The sequence below is a fragment of the Rhamphochromis sp. 'chilingali' genome (assembly GCF_963969265.1).
Source record: "Rhamphochromis sp. 'chilingali' genome assembly, chromosome: 7".
NCBI lineage: Eukaryota > Metazoa > Chordata > Actinopteri > Cichliformes > Cichlidae > Rhamphochromis > Rhamphochromis sp. 'chilingali'.
Genome location: NC_137934.1, coordinates 28156371 through 28171262, shown reverse-complemented (window position 1 = coordinate 28171262; position 14892 = coordinate 28156371). Strand labels below are relative to the sequence as shown.

General features: G+C 39.6%; 1 protein-coding gene across 1 annotated transcript; it reads left to right on the top strand.

The window, feature by feature from the left end:
* The first annotated feature begins 12199 nt into the window (after positions 1-12199).
* On the top strand, positions 12200-14351 carry LOC308399373 (uncharacterized protein). Its single transcript, XM_080886606.1, has 3 exons — positions 12200-12964; positions 13070-13237; positions 13360-14351. The coding sequence occupies exons 1-3, from the start codon at positions 12766-12768 to the stop codon at positions 13527-13529; spliced, it is 537 nt and encodes a 178-aa protein (XP_080742732.1). The 5' UTR covers positions 12200-12765; the 3' UTR covers positions 13530-14351.
* The last annotated feature ends 541 nt before the right edge of the window (positions 14352-14892 follow it).

Here is a 14892-nt window from a genome sequence, read left to right as displayed (position 1 = left end):
CAGACATAAGTCTGAATGACACAAAACAGGAGACAATTGTCATTCATTTCATTTTAGAAATGTAAGTCATTGTTCACTCTTTTTTGTAGCATTAAATGCTAAATGAAAAGGGTGTGGGACATGTACTTATGCCATGATTTTTTTCATAAGAACAAACAGCATGTTTGGACTTCAAAAAATCACCCAGTCTTGAGGTCACCTGTTCAGCATATAATTCAGTTATATATGTCTGTGAATGTTCTCAGTCATCCAGGTCATCATAGTCTAAGGAGCTTCGAAAGTGTCTGGATTTCTTTAAGATGAGGAGTGAAAGAAGCCATCTATGTCCATGGTGAACAACCCAACCATCTTTGAACAAAGGCGGTGGTTTACAGCACCAACTGTCTGCCATCTGTAATCCAGTTTTTAGATCCCTTCCCAGACACCTTAACACCCACTCAATGCTGGACCATTTGACCTCAGTACATCGCATGATAGGGTGGGGCTAGGTTTCACAATGGGTTCCCCTGAGACCTTGGTTGATTGTGACCTTACTCTGTTTTCACACCTTGCTTGTGTGATTAGGTAGAGGATCAATAGGGGGCCCATGACCCTCTTGGGGACACTCCCATAGGGCTTATCTAGAACTCTCTCTTAGGCAAGGCAAGGGAAGGCAAGGCAAGGGAAGGCAAGGCAAGTTTATTTGTATAGCACAATTCAACAACAGGGTGATTCAAAGTGCTTTACAGAGACATTAGAAACTAAAATAAAAAGCATGATTTAAAATTGATTAAAACAAGCAAACAAATAAACTAACTAATTAACAAACAAACAAACAAAACAGTATATAAAATCAAAACAGATAAAATCAGAACAATAGATAAAAGTAGTTAAAATGTTAGTTTTGAAATTTAAGCTTAAAAGTGTGGATTTGGTGCTTTATTCAAATGCAGCTGAGAACAGGTGAGTCTTCAACCTGGATTTAAATAAACTGAGTGTTTCAGCTGATCTGAGGCTTTCTGGGAGTTTGTTCCAGATATGAGGAGCATAAAAGCTGAATGCAGCTTCTCCGTGTCTGGTTCTGACTCTGGGAACTGATAAAAGACCGGATCCAGATGACCTGAGGGATCTGGAAGGTTCATACTGGGTCAGGAGGTCACTGATGTATTTTGGTCCTAAACCATTCAGAGCTTTATAGACCAGCATCAGAACTTTAAAGTCTATCCTCTGACGGACAGGCAGCCAGTGTAAAGACCTCAGAGCTGGACTGATGTGATCCACTTTTTTGGTCTTAGTGAGGACTCGAGCAGCAGAGTTCTGAATGAGCTGTAGTTGTCTGACTGATTTTTTTAGGTAGACCTGTAAAGATGCTGTTACAGTAATCAAGCCTACTAAAGATGAATGCATGGACTAGTTTTTCCAGGTCCTGTTGAGACATCAGATCTTTTATCCTTGATATATTCTTGAGGTGATAGTAAGCTGATTTTGTTATTGTCTTAATGTGTTTTTCTAAGTTTAGGTCTGCATCCATCACTACACCCAAATTTCTCGCCTGGTTTGTGGTTTTTAGGTGTATAGATTGAAGTTCTCTGATGACCTGTAATCGTTTTTCTTTGGCGCCAAAGACTATTACCTCAGTTTTGTTTTTGTTTAGCTGGAGAAAATTGTGGCACAACCAGTCATTAATTTCCTCAATGCATTTACCAAGAGCCTGTACAGGGCCTCGGTCTCCTGGTGACATTGTAATATATATTTGTGTGTCATCTGCATAGCTGTGGTAGTTTATTTTGTTGTTCTTTATAATCTGTGCCAGTGGGAGCATGTAAATGTTAAACAGAGGGGGTCCCAAGATGGAACCTTGGGGAACTCCACATGTGATACTTGTCTGCTCAGATGTGAAGTTACCTATTGATACAAAGTATTTCCTGTTTTCTAAGTATGTTTTGAACCAGTTTAATACAGTTCCTGAAAGACCTGCCCAGTTCTCCAGTGCACTGAGATCCAGTAAAACTAAGACATTTTTCCACTGTCTGTGTTCAGACATACAGTGGGGCAAAAAAGTATTTAGTCAGCCACCGATTGTGCAAGTTCCCCCACTTAAAATGATGACAGAGGTCAGTAATTTGCACCAGAGGTACACTTCAACTGTGAGAGACAGAATGTGAAAAAAAAATCCATGAATCCACATGGTAGGATTTGTAAAGAATTTATTTGTAAATCAGGGTGGAAAATAAGTATTTGGTCACCTCAAACAAGGAAAATCTCTGGCTCTCACAGACCTGTAACGTCTTCTGTAAGAAGCTTTTCTGTCCCCCACTCGTTACCTGTATGAATGGCACCTGTTTGAACTCATCATCTGTATAAAAGACACCTGTCCACAGCCTCAAACAGTCAGACTCCAAACTCCGCCATGGCCAAGACCAAAGAGCTTTCGAAGGACACCAGGAAAAGTATTGTAGACCTGCACCAGACTGGGAAGAGTGAATCTACAATAGGCAAGCAGCTTGGTGTGAAAAAATCAACTGTGGGAGCAATCATCAGAAAATGGAAGACATACAAGACCACTGATAATCTCCCTCAATCTGGGGCTCCACGCAAGATCTCATCCCGTGGGGTCAAAATGATCATGAGAACGGTGAGCAAAGATCCCAGAACCACACGGGGGGACCTGGTGAATGACCTGCAGAGAGCTGGGACCAAAGTAACAAAGGTCACCATCAGTAACACACTACAACGGCAGGGAATCAAATCCCGCAGTGCCAGACGTGTTCCGTTGCTGAAGCCAGTGCATGTCCAGGCCCGTCTGAAGTTTGCCAGAGAGCACATGGATGATACAGCAGAGGATTGGGAGAATGTCATGTGGTCAGATGAAACCAAAGTAGAACTTTTTGGTATAAACTCAACTCATCGTGTTTGGAGGAAGAAGAATACTGAGTTGCATCCCAAGAACACCATACCTACTGTGAAGCATGGGGGTGGAAACATCATGCTATGGGGCTGTTTTTCTGCCAAGGGGACAGGACGACTGATCCGTGTTAAGGACAGAATGAATGGGGCCATGTATCGTGAGATTTTGAGCCAAAACCTCCTTCCATCAGTGAGAACTTTGAAGATGAAACGAGGCTGGGTCTTCCAACATGACAATGATCCAAAACACACCGCCCAGGCAACAAAGGCGTGGCTCCGTAAGAAGCATTTGAAAGTCCTGGAGTGGCCTAGCCAGTCTCCAGACCTCAACCCCATAGAAAATCTGTGGCGGGAGTTGAAAGTCTGTGTTGCTCGGCGACAGCCCCAAAACATCACTGCTCTCGAGAAGATCTGCATGGAGGAATGGGCCAAAATACCAGCTACTGTGTGTGCAAACCTGGTAAAGACCTATAGTAAACGTTTGACCTCTGTTATTGCCAACAAAGGTTATGTTACAAAGTATTGAGTTGTATTTTTGTTATTGACCAAATACTTATTTTCCACCCTGATTTACGAATAAATTCTTTACAAATCCTACCATGTGGATTCATGGATTTTTTTTTCCACATTCTGTCTCTCACAGTTGAAGTGTACCTCTGGTGCAAATTACTGACCTCTGTCATCATTTTAGGTGGGGGAACTTGCACAATCGGTGGCTGACTAAATACTTTTTTGCCCCACTGTATGTCATTAAACACTTTGGTCAGAGCGGTTTCAGTGCTGTGGTTCTGTCTAAAACCTGACTGGAAGGCATCATAGCAGTTATTCTGTGTTAAGAAGTAATTGAGCTGTTGAGAAACTGCTTTTTCAATGATTGTTAGGTTTTGTATTTTTGATTGTCATTTATGCTTAGAAATATTTAACCATATATGCTTAGAGGTATATAATCAATTGTGTAGTGATAGTCTGCAAACTTTGTGTGTATTAGAGAGCACTCTGGGAGCACGAGAGAGGTCGTACCTTGTTTTATTGTTTTATGGTAGGATTAACGTAGCTACGTCTGTTCTAGTCTAAGTGCTTTAACTGCTGGACTTCCTCACCGTGTTATCTAGGGTGAACCATCTAGGGTGAGGGGGAGGCTACCCTCTTCCTGACCAAGGATGTTTGCGTTTGTGCTTTTATGTTATATGACCCTTTGATCAGCAGCACACACACACACACACACACACACACACACACACACACACACACGGTACTCTTTGTTTGCATGTGGACGTCATATGTTAATGAACCTATGCATATTCATGTAACCTCAATAAAAGAACAGTGTTACGGGAGAACGAACGAGAGCAACTGGGGTCAAGCGAAGGAACGGCGTCTGTCCGGTTCTCTCCCGTGCACGAGAAACATGAAGAACTTTGCCTACTTCGTGTCTTGCTTGCTGTGTAATTATATTGTCTTCAACGTTCCAGCGAATAGGTTCAAGCTACAAACCTATCAATGATCTTACTTAAAAATGGGAGATTTGAGATCGGCCTTAGTTGTTCATTTGTGTCTTGTCAAGATTGTCCTTTTTCAGTATAGGTTTTATTACAGCAGTTTTTAGTGGTAAATACACCTGATAATAAAGAAAAGTTGACGATCTGTAACAGGTCTGACTCTAAAGTCTTTGAGACCTTTTTGAAAAAACTTGTTGCCAGGACATCTAAACAGCAAGAGGAGGAGTTCAGTTGACCTAAGATGTCCTCCAGGTCTTTGCTGTTACTAGGGTCAAACTGTTTCATGGTGTTTAAACAGTTTTTCGGTGGACACAGTACATAGTCTGGATCTGCTGTTGATGTACCAATTGCTTGTCTAATCTTTTGGATTTTTTCTGTGAAGAATTTGGCAAAGTCATTGCAGGCCATGGTTGAATGAAGTTCAGCTGCCACTGGCACAGGAGGGTCTTCAGTTATACACCGTTTTGTGATCACTGCTGTTGATATATTTGTGTGGGCTGAGATTTTACTTTCAAAGAAAACACAGTAATGATCAGACAGGCCCACATCAGACACAGTAATGTTTGAAATGCTCAGGTCCTTGGAGATCAGTAGGTCAAGAGTGTGTCCTCTATTATGTGTGGCCTCTGTTACATGCTGAGTCAGCCCAAAGTTGCCCAGAGTGTTACTCAGGTCTTTAGTCCCTTTGTCCTGAGGGTTGTCCACATGGATGTTAAAATCCCCAACAATAATTACACAGTCGAAATCAACACAGATCACAGACAGCAGTTCACTGAGGTCATTAAAAAAGTCTGTGCAGTATTTGGGAGGCCTGTAAACATTAAGAAACACAACTTTGGATGGGGCCTTCAGCTGTAAAGCCACATATTCAAAAGACTGAAGAAGCTTCTTGGATTAGAGGTGCAACTCCAGATGCTTTTCTTTTCAAGCTCTTAGAATTTAGTCATATAGTTTTTAATGTAAACATTTGACAATATATTTTAGTACACCTGGCAAAGAGGAAAAAAATGAGTGAAGAAGAGTAATTTAAAAAAATTTAAGTAATCAAGACAAAGGCACTTGCAGAGACACTAAAAGAAATCATTCTCATTCCATTTTCAGAAAACTATGATTGTTTTCTCATTTTTTCTTTTGTTGTACTTTGTCTTTTTCATAGAAACAAAAACAATCTATGTTGTTTACAGAAGGCTAGGGTAATTTCTACTGCCACTATGATTTGACATAAGAGGAAATAATTCTCTGAATTTCGATGCTGTAAAAATCTAAACAAATCCAGTCCTGCTTGCCTTGTTTCTCCTGGCAGAACACCAGTGCTACGTATTTTACGTTTGCCTACTGTGCTGGAGTTGTCACCGCTGCCGGGGTGAGCCATGTGGAAATTATTAAAGGACTCAAGATGCAAGCACTACTGATGTGAGGGAGCTTTATTTAAAGAGTGAACATACAACAAAGGTGAGAGTGGCAAAAACAGAACTGAAAACCTAAACTGGGAAAACAAAACAAAAACAAACCTGAAATCTTGAGATATGAAACATCGCTAAAGGGAGATGTAGAAAGATGCAGGGAAACCACACAGACAAACCAGCAACACACACCAGAAAACACAGGGGTTAAATACACACAGTGCAATCAGGGAATGGGAGACAGGAGGGAGACACAACTGGGGGAAATCAGAGCTGACGAGAGTGAGGGAAGTAAAACAGAATGCAATAACCTGAGACACTGACCTTTAAAATACACCTCTGTGCATTTCGAACACGTGTCACAACAATTAAGAGCAGCGGTCCGCGACCTTTTTTGCGCCACGGACCGGATTATGCCCGACAATATTTTCATGGACCGGCCTTTAAGGTGTCGCGGATAAATACAACAAAATAAAACTTGTACCGGTACCGAAAAAAAGAAAATTTATTCATAACACAAAAGACCAAGGAAAACCGAGTAAACGATAAAAACGATAACAAAATAACGCTCAAAACCGATAAAAACCCTGAAAAATATACATTTCACACCTGAGCCTCAACTCTCGCAGCCCGGTACCAAACGACTCACGGACCGGTACCGGTCCGAGGCCCGGGGGTTGGGGACCGCTGATTAAGAGGACCCGAGGGAAGCTCGGAAAGCTAGCAGAAGTTATTTGGAGAGGAGAGTGACTGCCGTTGGTTGAAAAGAGAGGTAAAAAAAACTTCAGTGGTGTGGAAACATTATGGGTTCGCGGAGTCAGACATGGATCAAGTAGACATAGTGTGTAAACTTTGCTACAGTGTCGTAGCTGCACCACAGAGCAACACTGCAAAGTTTACTAAACATAGATGTTTACATTTTTCATTTATTTTTATATTGCAAACATTTGCACTGTTATCAGTATTTGCACACTATTTTATATTATTTTTTGACAATCTTTAAAGTCATTATTCAATACATTGTTATTGTTAAATAAATATCGTGAAATAATCGAGATCTCAATTTCAGTGAAAATAATCATGATTATCATTTTTGCCATAATCGAGCAGCCCTAAGTAACACTACTACAAATTGCTATTCTAGAGAGATTGAAAAGTAAAGACTACTATTACTACAAATATTGCCATGACCTGGATGACTTAGAACCTACACAGACATACAAATTACTATGTCTGCGTAGGTTAAAATGCAGATAGACATTCAATAAATAAAATGAGGAACATCAAATAAACAAAAAATAAAACAGGCCTTTTTCTTTATGTATTTAAAAAGTAAGCAAATTCTTCCTCTTTACAAAAATGCTTCCTAGAAAGTAGGTAATGATTATTACCTAGTTCAAGTTATACTTTTCCAGCCCAAGTTTAATGATGTCTTTAGAATTAGCATGAATTAACCTTTACTTAGAGTCAACTGGAATAAGTGATTGATAGAGGGAATTTCACTTCAGTGATCAAACAAGGTGGAGGAAAGGAGTTATATTTACCTGCTGGATAGTTATAAGTGTAAGAAAATAACATTTAATTCATAGGCTATGGAGCAGTTATGTTACACTAATCAAATTATTATGGTGACGTATTCACAGGGTGATCTAACAGTGCATTATAATTTGGATGTAAAGTTCACTTCATTAATAGATAGCATTCTGCCAGGAGGAGCCCAAAGTAGCATCTCAAAAAAATGAGCAGATGAGATGAATTAGATGAGGGCGCGAGTAGATTAGAAGAAACTTTATTAATCCCTCAGGTGGTTTCCTCTGAGAAATTCAGTAATGACCTATTTACAAAAATAAGAGTGTAAGCTCAGGTTATAGATGTGTGCATCTCTCAGAAACAGTGAAACAATTTAGATAAACAAAAGGAGAGTGAAGAAGAATTGATCTATTTTGATAGAGCTAAGGATAATAACAATGGATTGGATTTATATAGCGCTTTTCAAGGCACCCAAAGCGCTTTACAATGCCACTATTTATTCACACACTGGTGGAGGTAAGCTACAGTTGTAGCCACAGCTGTCCTGGGGCAGACTGACAGAAGGACAGAAGCGAGGCTGCCATATCGTGCCATCGGCCCTTCTGGCCAACACCAGTAGGCAGTAGGGTAAAGTGTCTTGCCCAAGGACACAACGACCAGGACAGAGAGCCCGGGGATCGAACCGGTGACCTTCTGGTTACAGATACGCTTCCCAAACCCCTGAGCCACGGTCGCCCCAAAAGGTCTCCCCGTCTAATAGAAATTGTTGGTCACTGTGTGTGAAATCCTGAGGACTGTGACTCAGATAGAGCACAGGAGAGCTGCATTATTACAGATAATTCCACCTGAAATCAGTACCTGCATGGTACTGATATACCTAGACAATACATACACACAGAGGATAACCGGCAACTTGTGGGAGGACAGCTGAAACTAATCACAGACTAACAAGACAGGGGAAGCAGAACTGAACCCAAAACACATGAGACAAAAAACTATCAATATATGACAGGAAATGACTGACACTGAAACCACACACACACACACACACACGTTACACACTGAAGGACGACAGGGTTCATTCAGGTGCACATGAAGGTTTATTGCGCTGAAACACAGCAAAACAATTCAGTGTTACTGGCGGCTTCCATTGTAATAACTGGCCTGTGTGACTTTTGTAGCATTACGTGTAATGGCCCTGTATTAATCAGAAAATGACCAGTAAACAATAGACAACATAACATGTACTGGCTGGTCTATTTCCTATAACTTTAACTGAAACCAGCTAACAGTTTCCTTTCACAGTACTGATGGAACAACACGGTTACAGAGATTAATGCAGGAGGCTAACATGACTTAGCTAGCGCACAAACGTTACTAGCATTACCCACAGATAACGTGAAAAAACTCCCTTATTCGCTCACATTAAACACCATATAAACAAGAATTACACTCCAAACATGTTAATTAAGCATCAACTTTACATAAATGTATGTAATGCTCGTATATTGCTCTCACCTGAAACACAGCAAAACAATTCAGTGTTACTGGTGGCTTCCATTGTAATAACTGGCCTGCGTTACTTTTGTGTAGGATTATTTTGCCAGTTACCCGTTTGGCTGAGCCGCCACTGCCACCTACTGGCGAAACTAAATATCGCCCTAACATAACATCAGGTGGGAGCAAATGAGCTTTTCACTCTGTGTTATGATGCAAACTATTGTCACTATGGGCACGAACACATAAGAAACACATCTGAGACTTGTTCTTAATGCTCAAAATACTCCCCCCCCCCCCCCCCCCCCCCCCCCCCCCCCCCCCACACACACACACACACACACACACAAGCTTGACACAGGCAGAAGACCAGGAAAGTGAACTTAGCCTGATAGCCAGAAGGCTAAATAACAATACAGAACCAAAATATAAAATGATTAAAACATACAGCCTACAAAAAGGGCAGCAATGTGAAAGAAGGTCCTGACTTTAATTCCATCACCTGGCTGGGGCCTTTCTGTGTTCAGTGCTCAACTGACTTTGATCAGTGGCTGTTGATCAATGGTCATGACAATTTGCATAATAATGATCAAAAACCTCACAGCCCATTGTTCTCAGTAGTGCTAGTTTTGGTCATTTTGCCGGCGTACTATTTATAAAGCTGGGGAAACCTACTGTCAGCTGAGACTTAAGAAGTCACTTGGATGGGAAACGTTTTTCCCACTAAAAACGCTACGTCCAGATGAACAAAATCAATTTTCTGGGGATCCCAATCTTATATATTTTTCTTTAAATACAAGACAAAGTGATGCATTTCCTTGAAAACTGTTTTCAAAAACATGAACCACACAGGCTAAAGCTACCCAGTCATATGCAAGTGTTAAGGCCAATGTGCTACCCACCTGCCACTGGGACAAAACTTTCAATACAAGATCAGTAAATTTAGGTCTGGGTAATGTGCAATATCACAAACTATGGTACCTTTTGGAACACCTTTTGGATACAGCTAAGACTCAAGTAGCTTAGATTCATAGAGTACAGAGGAAGTCTGATGAAAATAGTGCTACGGGTTCAAATATTGAGGGTGAGCACAAAAAACAACAATTGGTCCAGGAGAGTCGGTCAAACAATGATTTTAATGAACACACACGTGGGGAGATGAACACTGCACACAGACAGCATCGATCTCCGCCCAATAATACACAAGCAGTGTTTTTTATAACATCAGGGTATTATTTATGACGCCCCCTCATGTGTCAAAGCAGATACAATACATGCATAAGTTTCAAAACCACAAATGTTCTGTTGATGACTTTTGACACATTTAATAGGGCATCTTCTTCGTCTCGAGGCCAGGTGCTTCCTATTAATCTTCTAACTCTCGCTTATCTCCTGGAACAAACTGTCCCTTATGTAAACATAATCTTACAGTTACACGGTTTTGCAAACTATTATTTGAACTCTTACCTAAACATGAGTCTAACTACTGTTTGTTTGTGTGTGTGTGTGTGTGTGTGTGTGTGTGTGTGTGTGTGTGTGTGTGTGTGTGTGTGTGTGTGTGTGTGTGTGTGTGTGTGTGTCTCGACCTCAAAATGCACTTGGCCTCACCTCGCCCGTTGACGCTTCTGACCTTTTCCCAGACAGAAGCTCTCTGTGATAGGTGTAATCATCTTAACTAAGAACATGTGTAATCTATTGAATAAATGCTTTGATGAAATGATAATTAATGTGATGGTAATGATAATGGTTATGGATAGTAGCAGTAAAATATTTCCCTGATCTCCACAATAGCTATTGAATAACAAGAATAACCATAATCTCAAATAAAAACATCCTGCATGAAAATCAACCCTCTTTGTTGTCCCTTTATAGATGCACAAAATACACACAACAAGAGCCAACATAAAAAAAACAAAAAAACATGACGTGCATAGGGCAGGGGTGTGTGTGCCTGTGACACACACGCAGACCCGATACAAAGAATATCTTATGTTTGATTTTCAACATGCTATTATTAAGATATAAATGGGTTTTCCCACAATAAGAGAGGGTGCGGCAAAGTCATCAAAAAGCAGAACTGTGCTGTTTGGGAAACAGTCCTGTGTTTCCTATTGTTTAACCTATTACACTAAATACTGTCAAAAATGTTAAGCTTTTATTAGAGTCACAGTTTCATCTGTACTTGGTGATGTGTCAAAGTAACACATTATTAGCAGACTGAACAAATTGCAAAATATACTTTTCAATTTATGAAAAATAAAACAAATGTTTGAGCTAAAATATACTTAACTAGAGCAATCAAGTAAAAGCGCAGTTCCTTCACTGTACAAATGTTAATGTGATACTCAAGGTAAGACTGCTGCCACACCTGCTCCTGCAGCAGTTTAAAGCATCTGTCGATTAACTTCCCTGAACACACCGGTTACCTGGTTTATCAACATTGCAGATTAGCAGGAACAACAAAAGTACAAGTGAGCCAAACTTTTGCAATAAAAAAGTGTGGGTATATCAGTCCTTCATTTTTTTAAGGCGGCCAGCCTTTAAATATAAGGTTTGGCTGTTTGTATCTCAGTCACAGATTTGCATTGATTATGGCTTTAACTACATGTAGACAGAAAAGCTTCAATGGTTAGTGCTTCTTATAGCCAAAACTTTGTTTGCTGTGCTAAGCCTTTAGAAAAGAGCAATGGGGAATAAATGCATCATTTAAAAGATAGATGCAGCAATATCTCCCTAAACTGACAGTGTTTCCAAACTCTAGCTTAAATTGTCAAAAGGTTTTGAGGGGTAATTCATGTAGTGTGAGGTAGGAAATATCTCACCATGACTATTCATTCCATGCTCTCTGCCAGCTTTTATCAACAGGTATTCATGGACTCATCTTAATTTAGCGAATAAAGAAAAGCTAAAGATGTATGTTTAGCAAAAATAGAAAAGGGTCAGTGACGCATCATAGTTTTTCATTTATAATTTGTATAAAAAGCGGTTGCATACCCTTTTTTGTTTAAATGTGCAATTGAACAAGGGTGTGGTAACGTGCACTAGCAGAATGATTTGACAAAAGAGGAGATGAGCGTCTGATGTTCATGCTGTAAAAATATAAACACACCCAATCCTAAGCTCACCTGTTCAGTATATAAAGTGTAGGAGTGCTCCTGAGATTTAGTATCACAGTCCAGGGAAACTAATCTGCAAAACTGAAATGTTCATCACAATGAAGTTGACTACTCTGATTCTCCTCTGGGCACACTCCAGCACAGGTAACTGGACTTTTCTTATTATTTAGGATCTATCAGTAGGAAAATCGATTAATGCATGTGATGACCCCCCCCCCCCCCCCCCCAAAAAAAAAACAAAAAACAAAAAACAAAAAACAACAACAACAACAAAAAAACAATAAAACTACAAAAAGATACACACACGCAAAAAAAACCAGGAGCCTCACAGAAAGAAATGCCATGATTTTCGGAAATCGTATTTCCTTCTTTTAGTTTGCAACTTCTGTTGCTGATTCTGTTTGCAAAACTGATGTGAAAATCGTTTAGTTTGGCCAAATTATTTCACTGAGCGGATTAGGTCTACTTCATGTTAGAAATGAGGAAGAGCAATTAACAAATCTACAGAAAGTGAATTTGAAATGAGCATGCTAATGGATATTAAGATTCATCATTCAATAGAAACTCATATTCACTGTGTGGTGTCATGTGAATGTTGTAACCTGTTATCTTGTAAATTGTTTGGGTGTGCTTTGAAAAAACAGACTTAACCCAGAGATAGCTTGGTGTTAAAGTTTAACCTTAATGTTCCATAAGAGCTGATCTAATCTTGTGGTCAGATTCTTTTCTCGCACTAGGTGGTGTTACACCACTATCCATTTTTTTATTTATACAGAGATACAGAGATTAACAGCATTTCATCAATCGTTGTAACAGTGTAAAAAAATAGAAGAGATGAAGACTTTAATAATGCCAGTATACTGGGGTATTCAAAAACCTGTAATGTTTCATTTTAACTTCAGTCCTTTCAATGTTTCTCTCCTGATTGCAGCTGGAGCCCTTCAGTGTCAAACATGCACAGATCAGACGTGTTCAAGCACAGTACCGATTACATGTTCTTCAGGGAAGATGTGTGTTACAGCTACTATTTTAGGTAATCTTCTCTTCATATTATGTGATACACTTCAGTAAATTGCAAATACTGTGAGGTTATATGTACTTTTCATCAACATTAATGAACCACACTGTGAATTTGCAGCTACCTCATCTGGAAATACAACAACAGAAATCTACAAGGCATGTGCATCTTCCTCCCTGTGTCCAGCTACGGGCTCTCAGACATTTTCAGTCAACCTGGGTGTTCAAAGTGCTCTTGCATCTGCCACGTGCTGCAACACAGATAACTGCAACTCACAAACTCTGGCTGGTAAGCACAAATCAATGTGTTTTATTAAAGACACAATAACAGAAAGAGATAAGAAACAATATTCTGATATCTGCTGAAATGTTCTCTGTTGTGAATTGAAATTATGTTCTTTTCTGTTTCAGCTCCTACTCCTCAGTCAAGTAACGGCCAGCTATGTAACATTTGTTCCAACCCTTTGTGCAACACTCCAATACAATGTCAAGGAGTGGAGGACCAATGCTTTCAATCAACGAGTGAGTCTTCATCATTTTATTTCAAAAAAGATAATCTTAAAATTTTTTTTTCTGCCTAAAATAACTTCAGCGAACATTCTTTTTATAAAAGGAATGTTGGTTGAATTTATTTTAACAGCCAATGGAAGAAATACTGATAAAAAGCATTTTATCAGATAAAAAGCATTTTATCAGTATTTCTAAAAAAGATTATTTTGAAGTTTAAATCTTTAAAGATGACTATCAACATTTGATCTTTAATCACTTTATTAAATTTTACAGATTTAACTGCAACACAGATATATTAGTTAGCAAATAACCCCCAAACTGTTTTAAAAAATATTGTAATATTTCTAGTATGGAAGTATGGATTAATCTGACAGTTATTGTCATGACTAATTATTTGTTTAACACAGCAGCTGAAGAACTAAATAAATGTCCATCAAAACAAGAGCCAAGGAAAGAAAATACACACGAAAATATCAAGAGTAGCACTTTGATTTCTTGTTGATGGAAAAATCAGTTAACTGCTCTTATCAATTATACGTTCTTTTACCATTTGACATGTCTTATCACTTGCCAAGTGGCATTTAACTACAAATAAAACTGAAACGGTATATCAGCAAACAGGTTTTTAAGATGTTTTGAGTAATGCTTTAAAAATAAAGCTATATCATGACATCATAACATAAAAATATCTGTAATTTTTCAAACTGTTTCACCTGCAGTGAACGACGGCACCAAGACTTTTCCAGCTTATGGCTGTGCATCTACAAACTTGTGTGCAGCTGCTTCAGGCCTACATTTTCTACCTTTCATGCAGAATGTTGGTACCATAACAAGTGGAGCAACCTGTACTTCACCCACAACAACTGCAGCACCGACCACAGCAAGAACTGAGGCACCAACAACAACATCTGCTCCAAGCATGACAACAACGTCTCCAACCACAATAACAGCTGCTCCAACCACAATTACAACTGCTCAAATAACAAAAAAAAAACTAATCCAACCACGACCGCAGCGGCATCAACCACAATCACAGCAGCACCAACCACAACAACTGTGTACCCAACAAAAACAACAACAGGTGATGCAACTACGACATTTAAGGCACCCAGTACAACCGCAGTGGCATCAACCACAACAACAATTGTGCCAACCACTATAACAACTACTCAAACAACAACAACAGCTGTTTCAACCACAACCGCAGTGACACCAACAACAACTGCAACAGCACAAACCACAACAACTGTGTCACCAACAACAACAACAAGTGCTGCAACCACGACCGCAGTGGCACCAACAACAACCACAGCAGCACTAACCACTACAACATTTACTCCGACAACGAACACAGCTGCACTACTTACAACTATTACACCACCAAGCACAACTGCAACAGCACAAACCACAACGGCATCTAAGTCACCAGCAACA

Excerpts from the sequence above, each read along its gene's own strand:
- LOC308399373 (XM_080886606.1), top strand. The coding sequence starts at position 12,766 with ATGAAGACTTTAATAATGCCAGTATACTGGGGTATTCAAAAACCTGTA. Across the intron at positions 12,965-13,069 it reads TGTTACAGCTACTATTTTAG|CTACCTCATCTGGAAATACA; the intron begins GTAATCTTCTCT and ends GTGAATTTGCAG. Across the intron at positions 13,238-13,359 it reads CAACTCACAAACTCTGGCTG|CTCCTACTCCTCAGTCAAGT; the intron begins GTAAGCACAAAT and ends TTTCTGTTTCAG.